The 25,403-nt window shown below is 41.8% G+C and overlaps 3 protein-coding genes and 1 long non-coding RNA gene across 6 annotated transcripts in view; 3 read left to right on the forward strand and 1 right to left on the reverse strand.

The window, feature by feature from the left end:
• Nucleotides 1–7,179, forward strand: part of kndc1 (kinase non-catalytic C-lobe domain containing 1) — a 59,950-nt gene extending 52,771 nt beyond the window's left edge. For all 3 annotated transcript variants that reach the window (XM_029753121.1, XM_029753122.1, XM_029753123.1), the window contains 3 exons: nt 184–243; nt 3,052–3,209; nt 4,330–7,179. In XM_029753121.1, the coding sequence (XP_029608981.1) occupies nt 184–243; nt 3,052–3,209; nt 4,330–4,561 (450 nt within the window). In that variant the 3' untranslated portion in view covers nt 4,562–7,179. The remainder of the gene's footprint in view (nt 1–183; nt 244–3,051; nt 3,210–4,329) is intronic.
• A 1,006-nt stretch (nt 7,180–8,185) lies between these two features.
• On the forward strand, nt 8,186–9,459 carry LOC115193394 (homeobox protein vent1-like). The gene is made up of 3 exons (XM_029752111.1): nt 8,186–8,580; nt 8,690–8,919; nt 9,120–9,459. The coding sequence occupies exons 1-3, from the start codon at nt 8,310–8,312 to the stop codon at nt 9,357–9,359; spliced, it is 741 nt and encodes a 246-aa protein (XP_029607971.1). The 5' UTR covers nt 8,186–8,309; the 3' UTR covers nt 9,360–9,459.
• A 2,479-nt stretch (nt 9,460–11,938) lies between these two features.
• On the forward strand, nt 11,939–12,774 carry vent (ventral expressed homeobox). The gene is made up of 3 exons (XM_029752112.1): nt 11,939–12,017; nt 12,145–12,344; nt 12,469–12,774. Exons 1-3 carry the CDS (start codon nt 11,969–11,971, stop codon nt 12,736–12,738), a joined length of 519 nt encoding a protein of 172 aa, XP_029607972.1. The 5' UTR covers nt 11,939–11,968; the 3' UTR covers nt 12,739–12,774.
• Nucleotides 12,775–16,304: 3,530 nt separating this feature from the next.
• Nucleotides 16,305–17,552, reverse strand: LOC115193961 (uncharacterized). The gene is made up of 2 exons (XR_003878268.1): nt 17,156–17,552; nt 16,305–16,811 (listed from the first exon to the last, which is right to left on the reverse strand). It is a non-coding gene; the product is annotated as an uncharacterized LOC115193961 (long non-coding RNA).
• Between the last annotated feature and the right edge of the window lie 7,851 nt (nt 17,553–25,403).

The raw sequence follows: 25,403 nt of genomic DNA on the forward strand, positions 1-25,403 counted from the left end.
AACGTCCAGTTTAATTGTGTAAGTGTAACAACTGAAATGTATGTATTCTTGTTGTTTCTCCATGTTCTAATAATATTCTACCTGTTCTAGTCAATGCTGAACTTTAAGGGAGTAAAGCTTCCGTAAGTGTGAGACAGATTTATTGGTTCTTGCTAAATGAAACACCTCTTCTCTTGCCGATAGGCTTGGAAACATCTGTCTACCAAGGTGTGTGAGGTCCTTGAGGATCTGCGAGCCGTGCAGGTGAGGCGTGTGTGTGTGTGTGTGTGTGTGTGTGTGTGTGTGTGTGTGTGTGTGTGTGTGTGTGTGTGTGTGTGTGTGCACGCCCTCTGCTGTACCAGAGACATGGTGCTTCAGGCAAATAAACCGAAAGAAAAACACCTTCAAGCAGCACATCTGTGTGTGAAATTCTGTGACATGCTCACAGCTGGCCAGCATTTTGTTATATGAATTTTTTTACTGATTTATTTAAACGATTGTTATATAGAAACTAATCTTGTGCTACCAGACATCACACCGTATTCTTATTTGAGAATGGCTGAAGGCTGGTGTAAAGTACTTAATTAAGTAAAAATACTTTAAGTATTTATTTATGTTGTTTTGGGGAGTATTTTTACTATTTTTGACAACTTTTACTTCACTACATTCCTAAAGAAAATAATGTACTTTTTACTCCATACATTTTACCTGACACCCAAAAGCACTTTTTACATTTTGACAGGAAAATAGTCCAATTCACGCACTTATAAAGAGAACATCCCTGGTCATCCTTACTGCCTCTGATCTGGCGGACTCATTAAACACACATGTTTTGTTTGTAAATTAATGTCTGAGTGTTGGAGTTTGCGCCTGGCTATCTGTAAGTTAAAATTGGGCCATCTAAACTCAGCAAAAAAAGAAATGTCCTTTTTTCAGGACCCTGTCTTTCAAAGATAATTTGTAAAAATCCAGATAACTTCACAGATCTTCATTGTAAAGGGTTTAAACACTGTTTCCCATGCTTGTTCAATGAACCATAAACAATTAATGAACATGCACCTGTGGAACGGTCGTTAAGACACTAACAGCTTACAGACGGTAGGCAGTTAAGATCACAGTTATGAAAACTTAGGACACTAAAGAGGCCTTTCTACTGACTCTGAAAAACACCAAAAGAAAGATGCCCAGGGTCCCTGCTCATCTGTGTGAATGTGCCTTAGGCATGCTGCAAGGAGGCATGAGGACTGCAGATGTGGCCAGGGCAATAAATTGCAATGTCCGTACTGTGAGACGCCTAAGACAGCGCTACAGGGAGACAGGATGGACAGTTGATCGTCCTCGCAGTGGCAGACCACGTGTAACCACACCTGCACAGGATCGGTACATCCGAACATCACACCTAAGGGACATGTACAGGATGGCAACAACAACTGCCTGAGTTACACCAGGAACACACAATCCCTCCATCAGTGTTCAGACTGTCCCAATAGGCTGAGAGAGGCTGGACTGAGGCTTGTAGGCCTGTTGTAAGGCAGGTCCTCACCAGACATCACCGGCAACAGCGTCGCCTATGGGCACAAACCCACCATCGCTGGACCAGACAGAACTGGCAAAAAGGGCTCTTCACTGACGAGTCACAGTTTTGTCTCACCAGAGGTGATGGACGGATTTGCGTTTGTCGTCGAAGGAATGAGCGTTACACCGAGGCCTGTACTCTGGAACGGGATCGATTTGGAGGTGGAGGGTCCGTCATGGTCTGGGGTGATGTGTCACAGCATCATCGGACTGAGCTTGTTGTCATTGCAGGCAATCTCAACGCTGTGCGTTACAGGGAAGACATCCTCCCTCATGTGGTTCCCTTCCTGCAGGCTCATCCTGACATGACCCTCCAGCATGACAATGCCATCAGCCATACTGCTCGTTTCGTGCATGATTTCCTGCAAGACAGGAATGTCAGTGTTATGCCATGGTCAGCGAAGAGCCCGGATCTCAATCCCATTGAGCATGTCTGGGACCTGTTGGATCGGAGGGTGAGGGCTAGGGCTAGGCCCATTCCCCCAAATAATATCCGGGATCTTGCAGGTGCCTTGGTGGAAGAGTGGGGTAACATCTCACAGAAAGAACTGGCAAATCTGGTGCAGTCCATGAGGAGGAGATGCACTGCAGTACTTAATGCAGCTGATGGCTACACCAGATACTGACTGTTACTTTTGATTTGACTGCCCCCCATTTATTCAGGGACACATTATTCAATTTCTGTTAGTCACATGTCTGTGGAACTTGTTCAGTTTATGTCTCAGTTGTTGAATCTTGTTATGTTCATACAAATATTTACACATGTTAAGTTTGCTGAAAATAAACGCAGTTGACAGTGAGAGGAAGTTTATTTTTTTGCTGAGTTTAGTTTGCATAATATAAGGGGTTAAAATCATTAAAACTTTTACTTTTGATACTTAAGTATATTTGAGCAATTCCATTGACTTTTGATATTTAAGAATATTTAAACCAACAACTTTTAGACTTTTGCTCAAGTAGTATTTTACTGGGTGACTTTTACTTGAGTCATTTTCTATTAAGTTATCTTTACTTTTACTCAAGTATAACATTTTAGGACTTTTTCCACCACTGGCTATATATTAATTTTTATTTATATAACCTTTATGTAACTAGGCAATTCAGTTATGAACAAATTCTTATCTACAATGACAGCCTACCCCGGCCAAACCCGGACAATGCTGGGCCAATTGTGCGCCGTCCTATGGGACTTCCAATCAATGCCGGATGTGATTCAGCCTGGATTCAAACCAGGGACTCCAGTGACGCCTCTTGCACTGAGTTGCAGTGCCTTAGACTGCTGCGCATATAGAACCAAACTTGATGGAAAATATTCTCAAGTAACATACAGCACACGTGCCGACCTTGCAAAGAGGAGGGATTTTGCTCAACTTTATAGTTTATTTTTTCATGAAATCAATGTTATAAATCAATTGGAAGAGTAAGACATCTGTTTGTGAATGCTCTTTCTCTCTCTCACTCACTCTATTTCCCTCTCTCCCCCTCCCTCTTTGTCAGGTCTTTCTGAAGAGTGATAACCTGTGTCTGATGGGAGGAGAGCATGTGAGGAGGAGACCCACCCTCCCTGCTGTCCACATCCTGGCCATGCACATTCAGCAGCTGGAGATAGGAGCCTTCACCCTGACCAGTGGCGCCTACAAGTGGCCTAAACTCAGGTGAATGAACGTAATGCAATTTCTCAGGGCCGGTTTCCTGGACACAGATTAAGTCGTGGACTAAAAAGGATGTTTTAAGGAGAATCTGAATGGAGTATTTGAAAGTGGGTTTAAATCAAGGACTAGGCTTATTTAGGGTCCGGGAAACCGGCTTCTGGGCCTGTATTCACAAACTGTCTCAGAGTAGGAGTGGTGATCTAGGATCAGTTTAGCCTTTTAGATCATAATGAATAAGATTATATGGATAGGGAAAATGTGATCCTAGATCAGCACTCCTACTCTGAGATGCTTTGTGAATACATGCCCAGGACTATGTTTAATCTGGGTCTAGAAAATCTTGTAGCCTACACAAGGCCTATACATTCCAAATACTTGCCTATAGCGTTTATTTGCATGCATCTACATTTGAGATTAATTTTGGTCACCTTTGCACTGACAGGGATATCAACCTGACGCTCATTGATAAACGGCATAAACTTGAGATTAACTTTCTCCCTCGATGTAACGAAGTGGGCCAAATTGCCATCAAACAAGTTTCCCTGTGTCCTTCTACCCACTCAAATATGGCGGCCAGATGCTGGGTTCACAGAAAGTCGCGGCGGACGATAATGACACAGCTGCTTATTCTGTGGCAGTCGTGTACGATTTGGGTTCCTCTACTAAAGCTAGCACACAGCCAGATGGTGTATCGGGGATGGGGTGTGATATTAGGAGATGTGGCACACCAGGTGCTCCGAGACGCATCGATGTTGACAGATGCTGTGGTCATAAGGGTCACGGTGAGAGGCAGCATCACAGCTGGTTATGATAGACCCTAGGTTCCCCGACTACTCTGGAAATCAGGTCACTTACTGTACTGTATATGGTGCAAGTGTTCAGTAAAGTGGTGGCAAACTATGTCTATGTTTCTGCCACAGATGAACAATAGCAAACTCATTTTTCTCCTTTTCACTCTCTCTGTCTGTCTTGTTCTCCATCTCCATGGTGGCCCCAACTTTTACCGCTGCATTTGTCCTAATTTCCTGTACTTTCTTGTCACCCCTCTTTACCGCTTTATCTGCTTCTTTCCCCCACACTCTCTCTCTCTCTCTCTCCTGCTCTCTCCTTCCTCACTCTCCAGGACCATAGCCAAGGTGGTGAGTCAGGTGCATGCGTTCCAGGAGACGGTGTACTCCTTCACGCCTGACCCGGGGCTGCAGGCCTACATAAGACTAAGAATAGGCCACCTCAGCGGCTGTGACATCCCCCTGCTGGCTGCAGACAACGAGGCCAACTTCTACCACAACCCCACTGACCGACACACCCGCAGGATCCAGGACACACTGAAGAGGGTGAAGGCCACCTTCCAGTGACCCACGTCCTTGCTGATCTAGGATCAGTTTGGTCTATTAAGCCATAAGGAATATGATTATATGAACAGAGAGGACCTATTCCTAGCCCTGGTCAGACAACTACTCAACAGACTCCAAACCCTCCACACCCCACTGGGTTCCTTTAGTAGCAGGGGGTTGTCTGGGAAAACTTTTCATTTTTCTCTCTTTAGTGGTAATAACTTTTTTTTTGTAAGAATCCAGCTCAACCCCCCACATTGCACCCAATAGCCTGACAACCCACAGCGCACATCCAACTCCTTGATTCTCTCCAAAGCGGACTACAATGTCATGTGAAACATTTAATTGTTTTTTTTTATTATATTGGGATGAGGAGAGTAGAAAACAGTATGGGACTTATAAAAATCCTTCTGGTGGAGGCATATGGATGCTCGCGTTTCTCTTACACGAATTTCGATTGCTAGTGTCCGAGACAACATAATAATGATAATGTGCAACAATGTTTCATAATGAGTTGACGTAATATCTTTAATTCACTGAGTGTACTCCTGTATTATAGCTAAGTTAGACATTTTGATGCGACCACAGATAGCTAATGACCATATTCATCCCTCTGGAGCGCCATTCTAAATACATTGCCAATGGCTATTTGACATGATAATTACAGCATTTCAAGATACAAAGAAATGATCAAAATCATGATGTAGTATGCTATTACGACTAAAGGATTTCAAATACCTGAATAATTGCTATAGTTCCATACACTAAGTGCTTTTAAAACAAACGTTAATGTTGCAATGTAACTACGGTGTATATAGGCTACAAATTGTTGCATAGTCATACTTGCAAAAGTGAAATTAGATCAATTTTCTAAACATGTGATTTGCAAACGGATTGAAACAACTACAATAAATGTTTTAATAGATTGAGTTTTGCTACACATTTTGAGCATGGTATGCTAGGTTCTTGTCCCTGGTTGATTAATGCTAAAACATCATGAAATGTTCTCCCTTTTTTTTCAGTCCAAAATATATATCAACATACATGCATGTGGCAATACAAAAAAAATAAACATTGGCATAATCATACTACCATATTTAGCACATTGACATCTTGTTAAGTTAATTTTCGTTTAAATGATGTATTTAATATGAGAATAAAGTGCTGTAGTTACAGTTATTGTATGTCTCCTACCACTATTTCAAGCATCTAAAAACTCTAAAAACGCAAAGTAAGCTACCTTGTAATCTTTCATGTTTCAGAGTCTGATGTAAATGTGCTAAATATGTTAGTTTATGCCAAATGCCTATTTTTGGTGTTTTCCCACATATGTTCATATATTTTCTTACTGAAAGAAAAGTTCATGATTTTTATATAATTCATCAACCAGGGGACGAGAATGTAGCCCACCATGCTTAAAATGAGAAGCAAACTCAATCTATGAGAAGATGTATTGTATCCTACTTGTGTTTTTGTATGGATTTATAGCAAAACAACAAACAAACAAAAACTACCCGATCACTGAGGATCGGAGAGCATGCGACAGTGGCAGACTCATTGTATGTGTGAGTCGGGGTGTTAAAGGTGGGGGTCCAATTTGTCTCCGACTACTAAGGACGTTGCCACAGAGGCGAGGAAATATGCTCTGTATGGAAGCGACTTCCCCCGGCGGCGTCCCGTGAGGACCGGACAGCTTCCATTGTTATCTGACGGGATCAGGGCACCTCTTCAAAGCACACGAGATAAAGGGTCGTAATTGGGAGGCTGAGAAGCAATAGTCAGATCATCGATAAAGGAGACATTCAATATATCCTTATCTGCATTGTCATATCTAAGCGATAATTTTAGGGTTTATTGTCCCGTAGCTGCTGGGGGTATTCCATCTGAAGAGACTGAAACACGTGAAGGGCTTCGCATACAGAGAGAAGGGACACCTGGCGACATTGGCCTGGTTGGATCATTTGGGTTGACCAAATTTCTTCAACTTCCCATTTCTAGATGTTTTTGACATTCTTTCTGGAGAACATCTGGCTGGAATGCAATTTTGGATAGGCCTATTTGGGGATACTTTACGCAGTTGTAAGCTATGCAAAACCACATGTACTGTAGCCATTGTAGGCGTTTTTCCGACTTCTTTACAGCTTGCTCTCCACTATTTACATTACAATCAAACCTAATTGTGTTGCTACTGTAATACCTTTGATCTGTAATGTTTAAACCGACTGCGCCAAATGCTGTCTGTTGGGCCAGTGGCGCCAGTGTTCACCGGGGTATCGAAGAGGTGTTAATGCTAAACCTTTAGAGCAGTATTTTACTTGCCTTTGCTTTACATTTGATGTTAGTATCATGGAAGGGGCTGATATTTAGAAAGGAATGATGTAAATGATCAGACTGCAGGCTGAGCAATGTTGGTGGTTATATTGCATATTGTGTAAAATCATTTAAATAATTTATTTCAGAGTGGTCAACTATAACGGATTATAAAATAGCATTCCATTCCCATAAAATCCTAGAGGCCACAGTGATTGCCTGAAATGTATGTGTACGATCGAGGACCGGAAGAAAACGTTTCAATCAGGTGGGGGCAGAGCTCCGCCACTTTTGGTTTAGTTAAATAAAAGATATTGATGCAAAAGCGTTAAAGGGAAAAGTGCTGTTTTTAGACCGATTAGCCTCATGATTTGTCAACTCGTGCACAAATTCTCTGCCAATCATTTTGGATTTAAAAGGTCTAGGTATCCTAGTCAGCCCAAGTTTAATCAATAATCACAATAGACTGGGAGTTATTAGGCCTACATAATGCAAACATGCACAAAGCAGTTATATTGTCCAATCCTGTTGCTGTCACTGTGTCTGTGTAGGCTAGAGGAAACCCCCCTGTTAGTCTAGCTTTAAAATATAATGAATATGAACAAGTACAAGTTTGCTGCAGTTTGACAGAGTTGTCATCCTCCCCAAGGCCAGGAGTTTTGCCAATACTTTCTTTTTTTTAACCATGTGACCTGATTAGAAAAACTCTGGTCCCATCATAGCCCATATAAAAAACCTTTTTACAACTGATTAATCACGTAATACTGTAGAAGGTCTGGAGTTTTACCTGTTTAGGTTACCAGATCGGGATAAACGACTGGCCCCAGGAACAAAGATCACCCCAGCACTCTTGAACCTGTGGTGTCACGTCTGGGATCACAAGGTACAGATATAGACACAATTGTCTTCTCACTAACTTGTGTTGCAGCATGGTGTTACACGTTTAGTCATATTGAGGTTATCTTTTTATTAGGTCTTGGCCAATGGCAAATCCTGTTATCTTGATTAGATAGTGTTTTTAATTGGTCTGCTGATCTATTCGTTCTGGAATACAACTTAAACATCAAGTTCTTCTTTTTATTAAATACACACATTGTAGGCGTTTATGTGTCAACATATAAATATCCTTTGAACTATGATGCAGAGGATGACTCTCCGCCTCTGTATGTGATGTTTCGGTATAGTTTCAGCTGAGGCAGACAAACGCATGAGCTAAACTGGTTCTCACAGACTTGGTGGCGCCAGGCTTTCACACAATCACAGGACATGTAAAGGCTTCAACAACGAGGCATTAGGCCCCAATCACTGGGAATCGATCAGGCGTTAACACGCCTTTGCAGATGCAAATTTTGAAGTGGGTCGGGACTTTATAGGGAGGGCCCTCAACAGGTCTTGTCACAACATTCTCTGACCCGCCATAGATAGTTTGCTGACCAACACAGAGCTCCTAGAAGCAAACATGGTCAAGGTCTTCTCTGTAGACTGGCTCGCACAGAGCAATCACAACACCCACCCGAAAGAAGGATCTGCGGATATTATGCCAACCTACTTCAGATCCCATGTTCCTTGCATGGTCCAGCCTCGACCGCCAACATTTTTTAACAAGGTCTACCTCCAAACAAAACCAAAGACCACAAGGATTGAACTCACGGATTCCACTGAAGAACCCCAAAATATAGAATCCAGGTTGAGCTCACCTCTGCATCCAACAACATGCTCTTCCCCAAGTCGTAAGTACAATTTACTATACGATACAATAATAATAGTAAAAAAAAAACATATTTTACATGATTAACGATGGCGTTTTATTGAAGTGTATTCACTGACATGTTACCACAGTTTCAGAAAACGGGTACACCTCAGGGTATGACAGTGAGGCTGCCTCCTCGGAATGTCCCTCTGTGGAAGAGGCGAGCGACGGAGAGAGAGACGGAGGCCAACGACGCGTGCGTACTAGGTTCACACCGGAGCAGATAGAAAAGCTGGAGAAGATTTTCAACAAACACAAATATCCAGATGCTGGAGAAAGAGTCAAAACGGCACTGAAGCTGAACCTCTCTGAAACTCAGGTCAGGAACTAAACTAAATGTAAACTACCTACTGGACACAGACGTCTATTCCACGTTGGTTCAAACAACGTTGACTCAACCCGTTTGTGCCCAGTGGGTATGCACATTTTTGTCATTAGGCCTATACAACGTGTACTTATATTTCATTCGATTACATTAGTGTTAATTTGGTTCTAATCCATTTTCATGTTATGTTTCAGGTGAGAACTTGGTTTCAGAACAGGAGGATGAAACTGAAAAGGGAGCTCCTAGACTTGCGCGTAGAGTACCCAGTTCAGTCTCAGATGATGTTCCAGCCCATGCGACCATTTCAGTACCACAGCTTCGGTGACCAGCAACTCTCCCCCGCTGCAAACCACGTGATATACCAGCCCATGGTGCAACAGATGCCCATGGAACAGATGGTTTCTCATCAACACTCTTACGCACATTTCTATTAAGGACATTAAGCTACAGACTGAACTTTCCACAAAATCAAGTGCAATCTAGTTTTTTTCTTTTCTTTCTTGGACGTGAATTTTTTTATATTTCTTATAAAGATGTACAGATGTTAAAAGTATATTTATCATTCAATAAAGTCTATCTTATATCACAACTTTACTTTTCTACTTTCGTATGCAATGTCAACATTTCCAAGTTTGCCAGCGACAATAGTTGCTGTCAAGGGCCATATGGACAGATTAAATAAATTCTGTTAAATGTAGGATGATCCCATTAGTTTGATTACATTGATTAGGGGTACCATGAATAGATCACATTGATCTATCGTTCAAGACTAGAGGCTCCAGGGTTATGAAACGCAGTGTGGTTGGGGTTGATTGGTTGGGGTTGAAACGCAGTGTGTTTGGGGATCAGTTGATTGGTTCTTGGGCCAGAGTTGTCAATCTGGTAGCTTCCCTGATCAAATCAAAGCAAACTTATTTGTCACATGCGCCGAATACAACAAGTGTAGACATTACCGTGAAATATTTACTTACACTAACCAACAATGAAATCTGTATGTTTTGTATTTATTAAGGAACCCCATTAACTCCGTCTTGTCAGGTATAGCCTCCTACTTGCCCATCTGAGAATTAAATTATTTAGGCATTTCAATTATTAAAAAGTATGACTTCATTATAGGCCTTTATGAGATTAGTGTAGACGCTGTTGAAGAGAACTGTAGGCCAAAACTGCCAAGGCAGCAGCTACTCTCCCTGATGTTGGCCCATGACTACCAGGTAACAAATCGTAGGCCTACAAAACAAATTATATATTGGCCTTTGCATATAGCGTGGTAACCGTGATTTATTTATTTACGAATCAATGAAAATCTGACAGAACAGCTACATTTTAGGCTGTATCATCTACGTCACTTCCCTCTCTTGTCCGCCACAGCAGTGGCCCACATACTGTGCTTTCATATGCGCGTCAACTAATTCTGTTTGTCTCTAATGCGGCACTTCAAATGTTAGCTAACGAGGAGATCATGGTCAACAATTAGTCCTAATTGAGCCTGTCATTGATGAGTTTACACTTACCACATGAGCCCTAGGGACTGGCTCCAGAGAGTCTGGGGGTTTTGTGTGCTAAATAGTCCGATCTCAGGTTTGAAGTTGAGCCAGAGGTAACACTGGGATTATGTGATACGATTGCTGAGACCCTATGTCTTGAAGTAGGAAATAGATAGGACAACTTTGTCTATATAAATACATGTGAAAACCAGTCATTGCCCAGTTGGCCATAAACGAATCAATGGAAGCGTGATCATTTAAAGGTGGTAGACTAAATCACAAAACCACCCATACAGACAGATACTGACAGATACGATATAGAGGGTAACTACTGTAGGCTATATTATGCAATGAAATCAAATCAAAGTTTATTGGTCGCGTACATAGATTTGCAGATGTTATCACAGGTGAAGCGAAACGCTTGTGTTTCTAGCTCCAACAGTGCAGTAATTACGAAGAAGTACAGTGATGTTGTTGTGCCGAATGAAATATAGGAACTGCATTGAGACCTGCTGTGGAACTTGTTTGCTTGAGATTCACTATTCGCCAGGGGCCTAAAGCAAATGCCTTTTCAAATTCACAAGTAAACAGAGATCAAAATGTGTCTCTCTCATTTTCCGTTTAGGCATGTTGACAGCAATCACACCCACTGTGTCAGACATACAATTGGTCCTCATCAGCAATCAGCTTCATGTTGGTGAGCAGACAGCTGGGCGCTTCTGTCTACGTCTGGAACAATGGTCTCACAAATGATAGTTACAGTAGCCTGGCCCCATAGAATATCAGCGCAATAGAGCATTTTACGTATAGAAAAAGGCCGTCATTTTGGGGTAATATTTGCATTGCATGGATATATAGGGCCTATACATTTCCCCGTTAAATTATTGTAGACGATCAATAAATCATGCCAATGCTAATGACAGATTTTTAAAAAAAAGTATTTACTTTTCCAAATTAAATAATGTAAATAATCAAAGCAGTGGACTACAATTGTGTTTAACCCTGTCTACTCTAATCTCATAATGGCTTATAATAAAGTCATACTCTTTAGTAATTGACATGCCTAAATCATTTCATTCTGAGATGGGCAACTAGGAGGCTATGCCTGACAAGACGGAGTTTCATAGCCTACTCAGACACAGTGGCGCCGGGACACATCAACGAGGCCACTGAACTTGTGAAAAAACACAATTGAAACATCTATTAATTTCCATTACACCGACCATCACGGTTTTTATCGTTCGGTTGAGAGTCCTTTGCATATGCAAATACAGTGGGGTGTCTCCTATATAGAGCGAGGACCCGAGGCTCGAGGCCTCACAACAGACCACCAGATCGCACCAACAAGAGGGCACACCATGGCGAACTTCTCAGTAGAATGGTTATCTCAAAGTTTTTACAACACTTCAACGGACCAAGTGGACATCGAAGAAGACACAATATATGACAGGACAAGGTCTCGCATGCCTTGTGTAGTTGTTCCTCAAGCTCCATCAACGTATAATCAAGTTGCAGTTGAGCCGAAAGGACCTACTGAAGTGATACTTCATGTCGACATGAACGAGCTTGCTACTAAAGACGACTACACTCCATCATCTCCAAACAGTACGTGTATCATTTCCCCCCTCAAAACAATCGATTTGAGCATTTGATGTTGGAGTGTGTTACATATAAGCCTACTTTTGATTTCTGGATGAATGACTGACAATAATTTGTTTGTTTACCTTCCCAGATAGCTGTGGCTACACGACGGACTCTGAGAGCGAGGTGGGGGACGATAGCGAGGGCGAGTATGCACTACACCGCAGGATGAGAACCAAGTTCACCTCTGATCAGATCTGCAGACTAGAACGAACCTTCAACAAACACAAATACCTCGGTACAACTCAGAGGAGAAAGATTGCTGAGAAAATGAAGCTCTCTGAAACTCAGGTAAGGGCACATGCCATACCCTAAGCTACGACATGTCTTCACAACTTGGATTTACGATTTGATCAAGAACACCATTACAACGTTAGCATTCACTAATGTATCATATTTTATGATTTCCTTTCAGGTGAAAACATGGTTTCAAAACAGAAGGATGAAGCTGAAACGCGAGGTCCAAGACCTGCGACCAGAATTCTTTTCTCCTCCAGCATCTCTACTGCCACCACTGGTCTACGCCGCTCGGTCATTTCAGCACCAAGCGCTTGGTGGACAGCTCCCAACCTTCGCCCAGAGAACACAAGCGCTCTGCCCGCATCACATTCAGAGAGTCCCCTTGCAACAGATGATTCATGGAAAACCAATTCACCCCATGATGTTGGCGCAGTGTTACTACTGATTGGACAGCAATCCTAAAGACTGATTCTTATAGTATAACTTCTGTTTTAATAGTGAACTTCTGTTTAATTATTTGACTCGCAACTGGTTGATTCCAATTGGGGAATTTGTATCTAGAATCTAGATCTGTCTTCATCGTTGTCCTTTTTGAGGCTATTATAGACATTTTAATTACTTGCAAAGTACTACGTTTTATGTATATACAGATAAATATATGTAAACATTTGGATATTACGTTTTTCACAAATAAAATGTATAATTGTTACCAGCTTCTTGCTTTTTACCTTTTGCTTGTTTTCGCCATTATGCATGTACTATTCCATAATAGTTTCGGTTCAGTCCTTGGGAATAATTGTCTTTTAACCAAACAGATACTCTACAATCAGAGGCGTATTTCATTCACATATGCGTTCACTAATCTTCCAGGCACTGGGCAGCAGGCAGCCTAGTGGTTAAAGCGTTAGACTAGTAACCGAAAAGGTTGCAAGATCAAATCACTGAGCCGACAAGGTAAACATCTGTCGTTCATGCTCCTGAACAAAGCAGTTAACAAACTGTTCCTAGGCGTCATTGAAAATAAGAATTTGGTCTTAACTGACTCGCCAAGTTAAATAAAGGTAAAAATTAAATCAAAGCAAATTCTAGGCCAAATTAAACCATGACGTCATAAATAGATCTATAGCTATGAGACGAGTTATTGACACGGTAAGTTTGCATGGGTTGTGTATGAAAGAATACAATGGCTTGGCGTTTAAACACCTGTCATAAGATCACGCAACAAGCGGTATAATTCCAGAAAATGTATGGCAATAACTTTGTGCTGATTTTGGTATCGTCCATTGCTTCTATAGGTTTAGCAAATATTGAAGGGGGATAGCAGGTGTCAGTGGTGCGTTTCTTCAACCCTCCCTTTACATTATGAACATACATACATCATTATCACAATTATCCAAATTGATTAGATAGGGCTTATCTAGGGTTAGGGTTTATATCAGTAGGCAGTATAGGCCACTGCCATCTGTCTGCAGCAACATGTAGTGTCATACAGATAGATACGTCTGTATGCAGATAGATACGTGTCTGTATGCCGGCTGCTGTAAGACAAATATTTCCGATGGCGTCCGGTGGTATGGTGTGGCTCCGATCCTTGACTGCACTCTGCTAGCAGGAGATTTGCATCTTCAAAGAGGTTGAAAGAGACATCAAAGAAGAGGTAACTACAAGATCATTGAGCTCTATTGTCTCTCAATCGAAGGATTCGCACTTCCTCGAGAGGCGCGAGGGAACGGCGCCTTAAAGTCTGCTAGAGGTGTATGTTACCTAAGTCATTAGTTGATGCCAGCAAAATCGGTGGCTGATTGAGTCATTCCGAATTTCCGTCATAAACAATTCTGGAGTCATTCAAGGGTCCATCCCATTTACCAATGGGAAATTTATGTTGAAAGTAGTCTATTTATGTCACCTCTAATCGGATGATTATGCTCACTCTATCTCAACCAGTTCTGAGTGAAGTTGGTTCTAAAAAAACAGAACATCTGACACAACACTCAGGGCTTGCAGTGCATCTGAGGTCAAATATGCCCAGATACTATCGAGGATTGGTATGAAATGTGCATGCACTCACTACAGTATAGAAATGTATGTACTCACTAACTGCACGTCTCTCTGGATAAGAGCATCTGCTAGATGACTCAAGTGTAAATGTAAAAAAATGTAGCCAGTCCTGCAAAATCACAGCTCTGGTATTGAGTCCCTGACTGTGCACTCTACTAAACGAAGACATTTAGAGTTTCACGTTTCCAAACAATAGGCCTAAATTATAATTTTGACATAATCTATGGTTTAGGTAAAATCTAAGGGATACTGACACCTATTGCTGTTGGCATTGGTCTATTGAATACAATGGTATTGGGCTCTGCAAAAAAAAATACTCACGAATCGTTTTGCTTCTTGCATTGATTTTGGTAAGGCACAGATAACAACCAATGGTTAAATATGTTGTTTTTTCCGCTTGTCTGTAGACTGAGAGGCACTGTTTTTGCCTGACCAAAATGGTGATCTGCATATGAGTGTGGTGTTGGGGGCCTAAAGGAACTCAGGGAAAACTGTTTGGCTACTGGAAGTAACTTTAATTGACATTCATTCTCAGCCATGAAATATTATGGTATTGTCTAAGCTAAATGGAAAGGATAGTGTAGGCCTCATTTTTTATTTGTATTTTTTAAAGTCACTGTATTTTTAATACAACAATAGATACCTTTCAAATTCATCATTCCAAACAGTCGATTTCAGAGTGGATAAACTACTGTAAATATCTAAAGCCAGCTAAATCTGAATCAGTCCATCTGAGTTTGTTTGATCTGAGGGTGGGTATTGGGTAGGAAGGGATTGTCTTTGGGTTGAACTAGATCGTTTCCAGGTGTTGAGGAGACCTGAAAGAAAAATATTTGATTTAACTTATTTTGTAAGTGCTACTCATCCATTTACTGTATACATGAGTTGTATCAGGCACAATATCTGATTGATTGTTTACTAAAATTGTGTCAAGAACACAGTTTGTTGTAATGAAATAAATCACAGTACGAAGTAAATCAAAGCTACTACAAACTGAGCAACAGACATACATTATTTATATACATTTTCTGTCATTGGTTGACAAAACATTATTCTGGGAATAACCAGTAGGAGGCACAACATTAATGTTTATTACAGTATTTCAAAAATAACCTGCAGTTTACTTTGCGGTTAATGTTAATATTTCACCATTGTGACAAACTAGCATGTCTAGTAATGTAAGAATGTGGTAAATGCCCTGCTAAGAGCTGACTGCTCTGTGGCTGAATGGCTACAGACAGAGTGGAGCCGACAGGACTGAGGAGGGTGGGAGTAGTAGTCCCAATGGCCGTCTTCTGCATAATGAGCACTCATGTTATTCTCCCATCACTCACTCTTCCGTTTTATCCTTGGCTATAGATGCTCTGATACGGGAGACATTATTCAAGAAGTACACGCATCTATTGCAACTGAATTCTCCGAATTAAAGGCAAGATTCTTAGAACCGTGCATAGTTGTTAGAAAGCAGCATAGTTTTAAGAGCATTGCGTCATTTTGGAAAAGCACAGAGATTCCTGTTTTTTGGAAAATTTGTATGATAAGATCAGAAACACACTATTTCAAACCTTTCTCTTTACCATAACCACTTTATATTCTTCTTTACATCTCATAGGATTGAGGAAAAACGACTGTTTAAATTATTAAAGTGTAACCTTTCCATAACTAAGCTAATGGGGGACTTAACTGGGATCTAAATCATCTTTTTCAATGCCCTTGACCTTAAAAAGATTGCCATTCCTCGAAATCTTATTAATTTGTGAATGTTCTGTTAAAATCGTCATAAGGTCGTTTCTGCGTGGTATAAATACAAGGTGGTATGGTGTTATTTGAACTATGTCAAAGAATAACTCAAATGTAAATCTTTTTAAGATTTGATTATCTGATTACTAACTATTCGTGGTGATCCAATTGAAGGGATACATTTGTCCAATAATAGAAAATAAGACACAAACATTTGAAGATCAATAATTGGTTCTTCAGCCCAACATTGTTTTTTTTATAGACTTTGTTACTGAACAACACCAGACAATTCCACTCACTGGGTGGACAACACATCAATATAGAAAGTCTGCAATAAAACAACAACTTTGACATCTACGAAATATACTATGGTATTATCATAAAAAAAAAACAAAGTAAAGGAGATGACAATAGAATATTTCAGGACATTGTAAAACACAGTTTCTCATTACGAGGTATGGTATAGTCTCTCCACTGCGTTCAGGGTGTCTTGTTGTGGTCTTGTTTTCTGGAGTCCTCTGGTTCAGGTCCAAGATGGGGGAACAGGGAGAACTTAGGGCTGTGCTGGTTGACCAGGGGTAGTCCGGTCTGTGAAATACCTCTGCAGCCCCATTTTCCCATGCCCTATGCCTCTTTAAAGCTAGATCTCAAAGAGGTATATGCATAGGAAAAAGGAACAGCGAGTACAGATACCCCTCTCGAATCGGCCGCTGTGTGGACCTAGAAGGGAGAGACACAGACAACCTCACAGAATTAACTCTTTGGATATTAAAACTTATGCAATGTCATTAAAATAACATAAAAAAACCAAGTGATTCATATTTGATCATGTAAAGGCAACTTTACAAAAGTAACTTATACTTTAGAATACGTTGAAAGTAATTTTCAGGACTTCAATCAGTGAATAAGACAATAACTGCAATTAACACGTTCTTAATAATTATTTGCTTAACAGCAAATGTGAAAAACCTAAAATAGACTTTATACTCTGCCTGAGCCTGTAGGATAAAGTTTTAGTTCTATATTATTATCAGGTGAAAACCATCCAAAAGAAGCTGACTTACCCTGTACAGCTCCAGAGCTTTCTCCCCAAAGCAAACACCTTCTCATGGGCATTTATCCCTCCCCAGAGACCTTGAAGATGTTTGAGAAAGACAGAGTAGCTGTTTTCTGAGCTCCGTCAGCACTTAGCCCACCTCCTTGGTTTCAGGCCATGGCATAACATGCACCTGCAGGGGCCAGAGCAACCCTCTAAAAAAATAGGTACATTACATAAAGTAACCAGCAACAAGCACGACAAAGCCTCAGTGTCTCGGCTAAGGCTGATTGGCTGTCATTGCTCGCCATGGTAGCGGAGGATAAACTTGCTACATCATCTGCTATCTTCCTCACAGACGTCAACAGCACAGCGAGGAAGGAGGGAGAGGGTTAGGACACCTCGTTCCTACCGGCTGAAACGTTTCTTATCGGTTCAGGGTCTCTTTCTCTCCCCCTCCCAGGATAGGCCCCGTGCTTTAGTACTCCTCAAGGTCTTCGGACAAGGACTCTCAGGATGTGCTGAGGTGAGACATTCACACACAAGTGTGTGTGCACGCACCAACGTAGCACACCCATGCACACGCACAAATGCACACACATGCATTGCACACGCACTGATGTGCTCTCTCTCTTTAACACCCTCACGCACACACACACACACAAACGCGCACACACACAAACGCGCACACACACACACACACACACACACACACACACACACACACACACACACACACACACACACACACACACACACACACACACACACACACACACACACACACACACACACACACACACACACACACACACACACACACACACACACACACACACACACACACTGTAGCAGTGGGAGCGTTCTGGTATGTCAAGGCCAGAGGCCAGCACAAACCCTCTCACCAGACCGAAATGAAACTGTGTGAATCTGCACTCCTCTTCTGGTTTTGCACTAAGGGGTGTTCATGTATCATAGAAGTTGTTATCGGACGTCCTGTCATACATGACCATATCCTTATATAACCATGTCCTCACATGACCATATCCTCACATGACCATATCCTTATATAACCATATCCTCACATGACCATGTCCTTACATGACCATATCCTCACATGACCATATCCTCACATGACCATATCCTCACATGACCATGTCCTTACATGACCATATCCTCACATGACCATATCCTCACATGACCATGTCCTTACATGACCATATCCTTATATAACCATATCCTCACATGACCATATCCTCACATGACCATATCCTTACATGACCATATCCTCACATGACCATATCCTCACATGACCATATCCTCACATGACCATATCCTCACATGACCATATCCTTACATGACCCTATCCTCACATGACCATATCCTTACATGACCATATCCTTGTCTAACCAGGTCAAGAAAATCTGTTCAAGTTTAGCTTTTGAACAGCAGTGTGGGGAACTATTTAGAATGGACTCTGACCGACTAAGAACACGGTTCAAACAGTGATGGGCATACCCTCAGTCAATATGTTTCGGGCTATTCTAGTGATGTATAGATTTATTCGATTTCACCATGGACATGTGTTTGCATCATGACAAGCTGGCAAAATATCCCATATAGAACAATACATGGACATTTGATTTGAATACCTTTGTCAGATGTGAATGTGTCAGTCCAGTCATACCCTTCACAGGACCCTTGATGAGGCGGACATACCCTGTTGTGAAAGGCACTGCTCTGAACTCCATCTCCGCCATCCATCATGTTCAAACTTTGACAGCTTTCCACAATCACCACTTGGAGGCAGCAGATTCAAACGCTGGATGGTAGCAATGCTCTTATGCACTAGCTTATGGCCTTCCTTTCCTTTCCTCTTGCCCTTTCTCTCAGTCTCTCTCTCTCCTCTTTCTGTCTCTCACCCCCCTCTCTCTTTCTCTCTCTAGTATACTGTACTGTGTGAATGCCTGCTAAACAGAATAGTTACCTGTCCTGTTGTTGCTTACAGTTCACTTTGATTGAATACCCTGACTAATTTTACTCCCAGTCCTCAAGAGATCCCTTTGAATTGGCTGCCCTTAAACATGCAGCATTTTAGATTTCTCCTTTTTTTTGCAGAGTTTTATATTTGATGGAGTTAAGTGAAACTGTCTTCCATCTCAGAATTGGGCAACAAAAGGTGCTTGGCATTCCATTTTGAAGGAAGTAACAGTTTGAGATATTGGGTTGGTGACATCGCCTTACATAACCTTACTTGCTACACAGCGCGTAAACATGTTTCTCAGCATTTTTAGAACCCATTTGAGGTGTTTGTTGTGCTCAAATTAACACTTATTAAGTCATTGTTTATCTGCCTAATATACATGTGTTTTGATTGGATCACAGACAATATATCTGCCATTTCTTCAACTCGTGGATTTTGGGCTTTTACAAAGCATTTGGTTTATGGCTGACACTTTGACATTCATTCCCTATATATATATATATATATATATATGTTTTCTTGGTTGCATTGTGTTTTTACAGAACAGACCACTTACAATTCCAATGTTGAATTATTTATCTTTAATTCCTGCAGCAATGCTGAGAGGGAAACGTTGAGGTAGGAGAGGTGGCCTGAGTCAAACCAGGTAAAACGGGGTTCTTCTTGCTGTTTGAAGTCTTGTAGAGAGAGCAAGAGAGAGAGAGAGAGACAGAGACTAAGCTTCAGAGACCAGAGCGAGACAGACAGACTAATCTTCAGTGATCAAGCTGAAGCTGAAACTCATGACCTCATCAGTTCAAATAATTTATGTACAGTAAATGAGAAATGAGGGGTAGTAATGTGTTATAGTACAGAGTTCTCATAGCTCGGCCTTTCAAGTGAACCGTGCTTAAACTCGTTATACAGTCTGATGAATGTGTCACTTATTTAATATAGTAATAATGTAGCTGCTTTCTTGTTTGTAAATACCTTTTTTATGGTCCTTCTCATTGTAGTTCACTGACTGTTTCACTAGCAGTATCTTTTATGCAAAGCTACTTCCGGAAAGTACATTTTTATTTTGTGTATGTGTTCGCTGTGGGAGTAATAATACAAATAATTACAACTGTTTTATTGTCACATACAAGGGATAGGTGCAGGGAAATGTGTTGTTTCACAGGGTCAGCCATAGTAGTATGGCACAACTGGAGCAAATTAGGATTAAGCTCAAGGGCACATCGACAGATGACTTTTCACCTTGTCGGCATTGGTGTATTTGAACCAGCAACCTTTCGGATACTGGCCCAACAACTATGCTACCTGACACCAACCGTTGTGTTGCTGTTACCAACTGAGACGCACCAGTTCACTTCATGTTGAAGTGTCGAGGTCTAACCCCCGGCTGTCTCACAGTCAGAAATGTTCATGATATCAGCAAAACTATATGATACTGTATACTCCCCCTGCTAACATTGCTGACAAGACTTTCTCTCTTCCTGGCTGAGTTAACGTTACTCCTTCTTGCCCACAGTGCTGTTCCTCTTTTTCCTTCTCCTTTTCCTCCTCCTGTCTTCTCTTTCCTTAGTTATCAGATATCATTACCCAGGTCTTAAAGACACATTACAGCTAATATTAATTCAACTAAAGGCCTTGCCTGAGGTCAAAATCATTGCAGGCCCTCATTTAGACAGGTCATGGTCAAGCTTGCTCTCTGGCTCATTCACTTGACTTTGTTCTTCACCAGATTTACCAGACTTAACCAAATCCCTGTCAGTAGCCTACCGGTCCAACAGTGTTCAATTTGGTGGAGGATGTTTAGATTTGTGAAATCGGCTCGGCGTCTCTCCTCTCTTCCTGCCCAAAGGTGGTTCAGATAGACAACAACACCTGTCAGTGCTGTCAGTCCCGCGTCAAAGACATTTCAATTGAATCGCATGCCTCCCTCCGGCCTGGGCAAATTACCACTTTAAAGGCAGAGGGTCCCCAGGTTTCCCCTGGAGCGCCAGGCTAGGGACTATCTCTTTCACCCCACTGTTCAGCAATGCTGATGAGTACCTCGGCACCCCTGTGGCACGTCTGTCCCCATCCAAAACAAAGGACTCTCAGATGGATACAGGAGCACACTGAATTATTCTGTATGAATAGAATAACATCTTAATTGCAGTGTGCCGGATGGAATGTTTACAGCGAAAAATATACAAGTGGAGACAATTTGAATTGTTCAAATCTCTAGTATGTGATGGAGCAGCTGTGATTGTTGTAGAAAAGTGACATGTTGACAGTGAAATCCATGCAAGGTTTTAGTCACTGCTATCTAACGGTATTACTCAATCGAAACCTGTAACGTGCAGTGAGAAAGGATGTTACCGAAGTTACACGACATAGAATCCATTGCTGTTTCACACAGTAAAGGTTGCATTTTTGAGTAGATGAATTTCAACATGCCCTCTTGTGATTGAACAAGGGCCTCCCCAGCACAGGTGGCTGCTGGGGGAACGGGGACGGCTGATAATAATGGCTGGAATGGAATAAATGGGATGGTTTTCAACACATGGAAACCCTGTGTAAAATGAATTTCATACCATTCCGTTAACGTCGTTCCAGCCAGTACTATGAGCCCGTCCACCCCAATGAAGGTGCAATCAGTCAACTGTGCTCCCCAGTATATACTATAGGGTGAGAGAGATGGGAACAACCTTGACATGACTGTGGTGAAGTGAGAACATCAGACTACTTGGCATACTACTTAACTGTGCGATAGCTAGAAAGTGAACGCGTCCTCTTGTTTGAGACAGCACCATGGTCCTTGAATCCCCATACATCAGTTTCACGATGATACCTGTGCCGCCTAGATTAGATGGTTTGATTTCTGCTAATAGCGCTGTAATGCTGCAATTAAAGATCAAACACTGATTAATGAAACATATCGTGTTCACACATCCTATAGTCTAGCTTGTTCTTTCCCTCTGGAAGCCTTTGAAAGTCTTGACTAGCAGCATTATATTTATCCTGCGTGGGTATCGAGGCCCCACGTTTCCCTACTCTGACCTTTTTATTTCATATCCTCACCCCTAGTCCTTTGATCTCTCATTTCCCTCTCCCTACGCTATTGAACTTGAACAGTAAGTATTTAAATTTGCTCTGTTTTAGATGTGTCCGAGGCTCTAAAGGCATGTGAACTAAGACATGAACAGAACAATTGAGTGGTTGTTGGAAATGGAAATCTTTAGCTCTCTTTCTCACTCCTTTTTTCCTCCCTCCCCCTCCGTCGGATTGAAGAGGGGAGATGTGAAGGTCGCTGGCTGTTTCTTGTTATGACATTCCTCCAGTTCTGAGCTTTCTCTTTCTCCAGTTCTGAGCTCCCCCCCCCTCCCTCCCCTCTCTGTGGCCCAGAGCGCATTGAGAGCCGTGTGCTCCAAGCTCTAGCAGGCAGGCAGGCGGCAGATAACTCATGGACATGGGAAACACAGGTGAAGCATTGTTCAGCGGGGCTCCCGACTCCCCCCTTTCCCCCCCTCCCCATTCAACCCAGTGCAGTGATAACATACAGTCCTCGCCATATGTATTTCGACAGGGAACCAAACATTTACATTTTGGCTCTATACTCAAGCAATTTGGATATTCATTTGGATCAAATTATGAATATGAGGAGACAGCACAGTATGCCACCTTTTACTTACAGTGTATTAAATTAGTCAAATGTTGAGTATATGGCCCCATATACTTTGCATATGGATGCATTTGCAGTTGGTTTTAGCTATGCTTTGAGTCATGTCTCATCCAATAGTAACGGTTTTTGTTAGTGAATATAGAAGATGTTTCTGGTGGATGCTGCCATTATTAGGAATCATGAATGGATCACGAATAATGATGGGTGAGAGAGTTACAGAGCCGGAAAGACCACACTCCTCCCAAAATGCTAACCTCCCTTGTCATTGGTGATGGTGAAAGGTTAGCATCTTTTGTTGTAGCCTCTGTAACTTTCTTATTTCATGTTTTTTTTCCTAATCATGGCATTATCGGAATTCTTTTTGAAGTATTCAGAAAAGATCTTCTCTCCTCACATAGAAAGAAATAACTCCAGACATCATCCACCGTTCAGTTACTATTGGACGATACATGAACCAAAACATAGCCAAAACAAACTGCACCTGCATCCAACGAGTAAGTACAGTCGCACGCTTGACACAGTCATTGTTTGCAAGAGATATGGGAGCAAATACTAAACTTTAGAATACTTCAGTACAATGTCGGTGAAATACTTATTCCAAATACTTATGACTTCTTCAAGTGGGGGAGCCGAGATATATAAAGTGAATGCTTTTGTGTCTAAATGGTATGAAACATAATGGTACAATTGACATATACTGTATGAAAATACCCGAAAATGAAAGTTGACATTCTGTACTAAAAACATTTTATCTCAAATATAAAATGTCGGAGTATAGAGCCAACATTTCAATGTTAGCTTCACTGTCCAAATACATATGGTGAGGATGGTAGAAATGAAAACGCTTCTTTCAGTGATGGGAACCCAGAGATAAGGTGATGTGGCTGGGTCGTCTCCAGGGAACAGGGCGTTCTAAGACTCTGATACTGGTTGAGAGGGAAGGAGGGAGGTCGACTACCCCGGCTGGGTGGTGACACCATGAACAAGGTACTGCTGCTAGTGTGAATACATCGTGTGTGTGTGTGTGTGTGTGTCTGTGTGTGTGTGTGTGCGCGCATTCTCTCAACCAGCTTCATGAGGTAGTCACCCGGAATGCTTTTCAATTAACACGTGCCTTGTTAAAAGTTAATTTGTGGAATTTCTTTCCTTCTTAATGCGAATGAACCAATCAGTTATGTTGAGACAAGGTAGGGATGGTATACAGAAGATAGCCCTATTTGGTAAAAGACCAAGTCCATATTATGGCAAGAACAGCTCAAATAAGCAAAGAGAAACGACTGTCCATCACTACTTTAAGACATGAAGGTCAGTCAATATGGAACATTTCAAGAACTTTGAAAGTTTCTTCAAGTACAGTCGCAAAAACCATCAAGCACTATGATGAAACTGGCTTTCATGAGGACCGCCACAGGAAAGGAAGACCCAGTTACCTCTGCTGCAGTGGATAAGTACATTAGAGTTAACGGCACCTCAGATTGCAGCCCAAATAAATGCTTTGCAGAGTTCAAGTAACAGACACACCTTAAATCAAATCAAATGTATTTATATAGCCCTTCTTACATCAGCTGATATCTCAAAGTGCTGTACAGAAACCCAGCCTAAAACCCCAAACAGCAAGCAATGCAGGTGTAGAAGCACGGTGGATAGGAAAAACTCCCTAGAAAGGCCAAAACCTAGGAAGAAACCTAGAGAGGAACCAGGCTATGAGGGGTGGCCAGTCCTCTACCGGCTGTGCCGGATGGAGATTATAATAGAACATGGCCAAGATGTTCAAATGTTCATAAATGACCAGCATGGTCAAATAATAATAATCACAGTAGTTGTCGAGGGTGCAACTGTTCAGCACATCAGGAGTAAATGTCAGTTGGCTTTTTCATAGCCGATCATTGAGAGTATCTCTACCGCTCCTGCTGTCTCTAGAGAGTCTTAACATCAACATCAAAGAGGAGACTGTGTGAATCAGGCCTTCATGGTCAACTTGCTGCAAGGAAACCACTACTAAAGGATACCAATAAGAAGAGACTTGCTTGGGCCAAGAAACACGAGCAATGGACATTAGACCAGTGGAAATCTGTCCAAATCTGATATTTTCGGTTCCAACCACCATGTCTTTGCGAGACGCAGAGTAGGTGAACGGATGATCTCTGCATGTGTGGTTCCCACAGTGAATCATAGAGGTGTGATGGTGCTTTGCTGGTGACACTGTCAGCGATTTATTTAGAATTCAAGGCACACTTAACCAGCATGGCTACCACGGCATTCTGCACCAATACGCCATCCCATCTGGTTTGCGCTTAGTGCGACTAACATTTTTTTCAACAGGACAATGACCCAACACACCTCCAGGCTGTGTAAGGGCTATTTGACCAATAAGGAGAGTGATGGAGTGCTGCATCAGATGACCTGGCCTCCACAAATCACCCGACCTCAACCAACTTGAGATGGTTTGGGATAAGTTGGACCGCAGAGTGAAGGAAAAGCAGCCAACAAGTGCTCAGCATATGTGGGAACTCCTTCAAGACTGTTGGAAAAGCATTCCAGGTGAAGCTGGTTGAGAGAATGCCAAGAGTGTGCAAAGCTGTCATCAAGGCAAAGGGTGGATACTTTGAAGAATATAAAATAGATTTTGATTTGTTTAACACT

This window comes from Salmo trutta, chromosome 5 (assembly GCF_901001165.1).
Source record: "Salmo trutta chromosome 5, fSalTru1.1, whole genome shotgun sequence".
NCBI lineage: Eukaryota > Metazoa > Chordata > Actinopteri > Salmoniformes > Salmonidae > Salmo > Salmo trutta.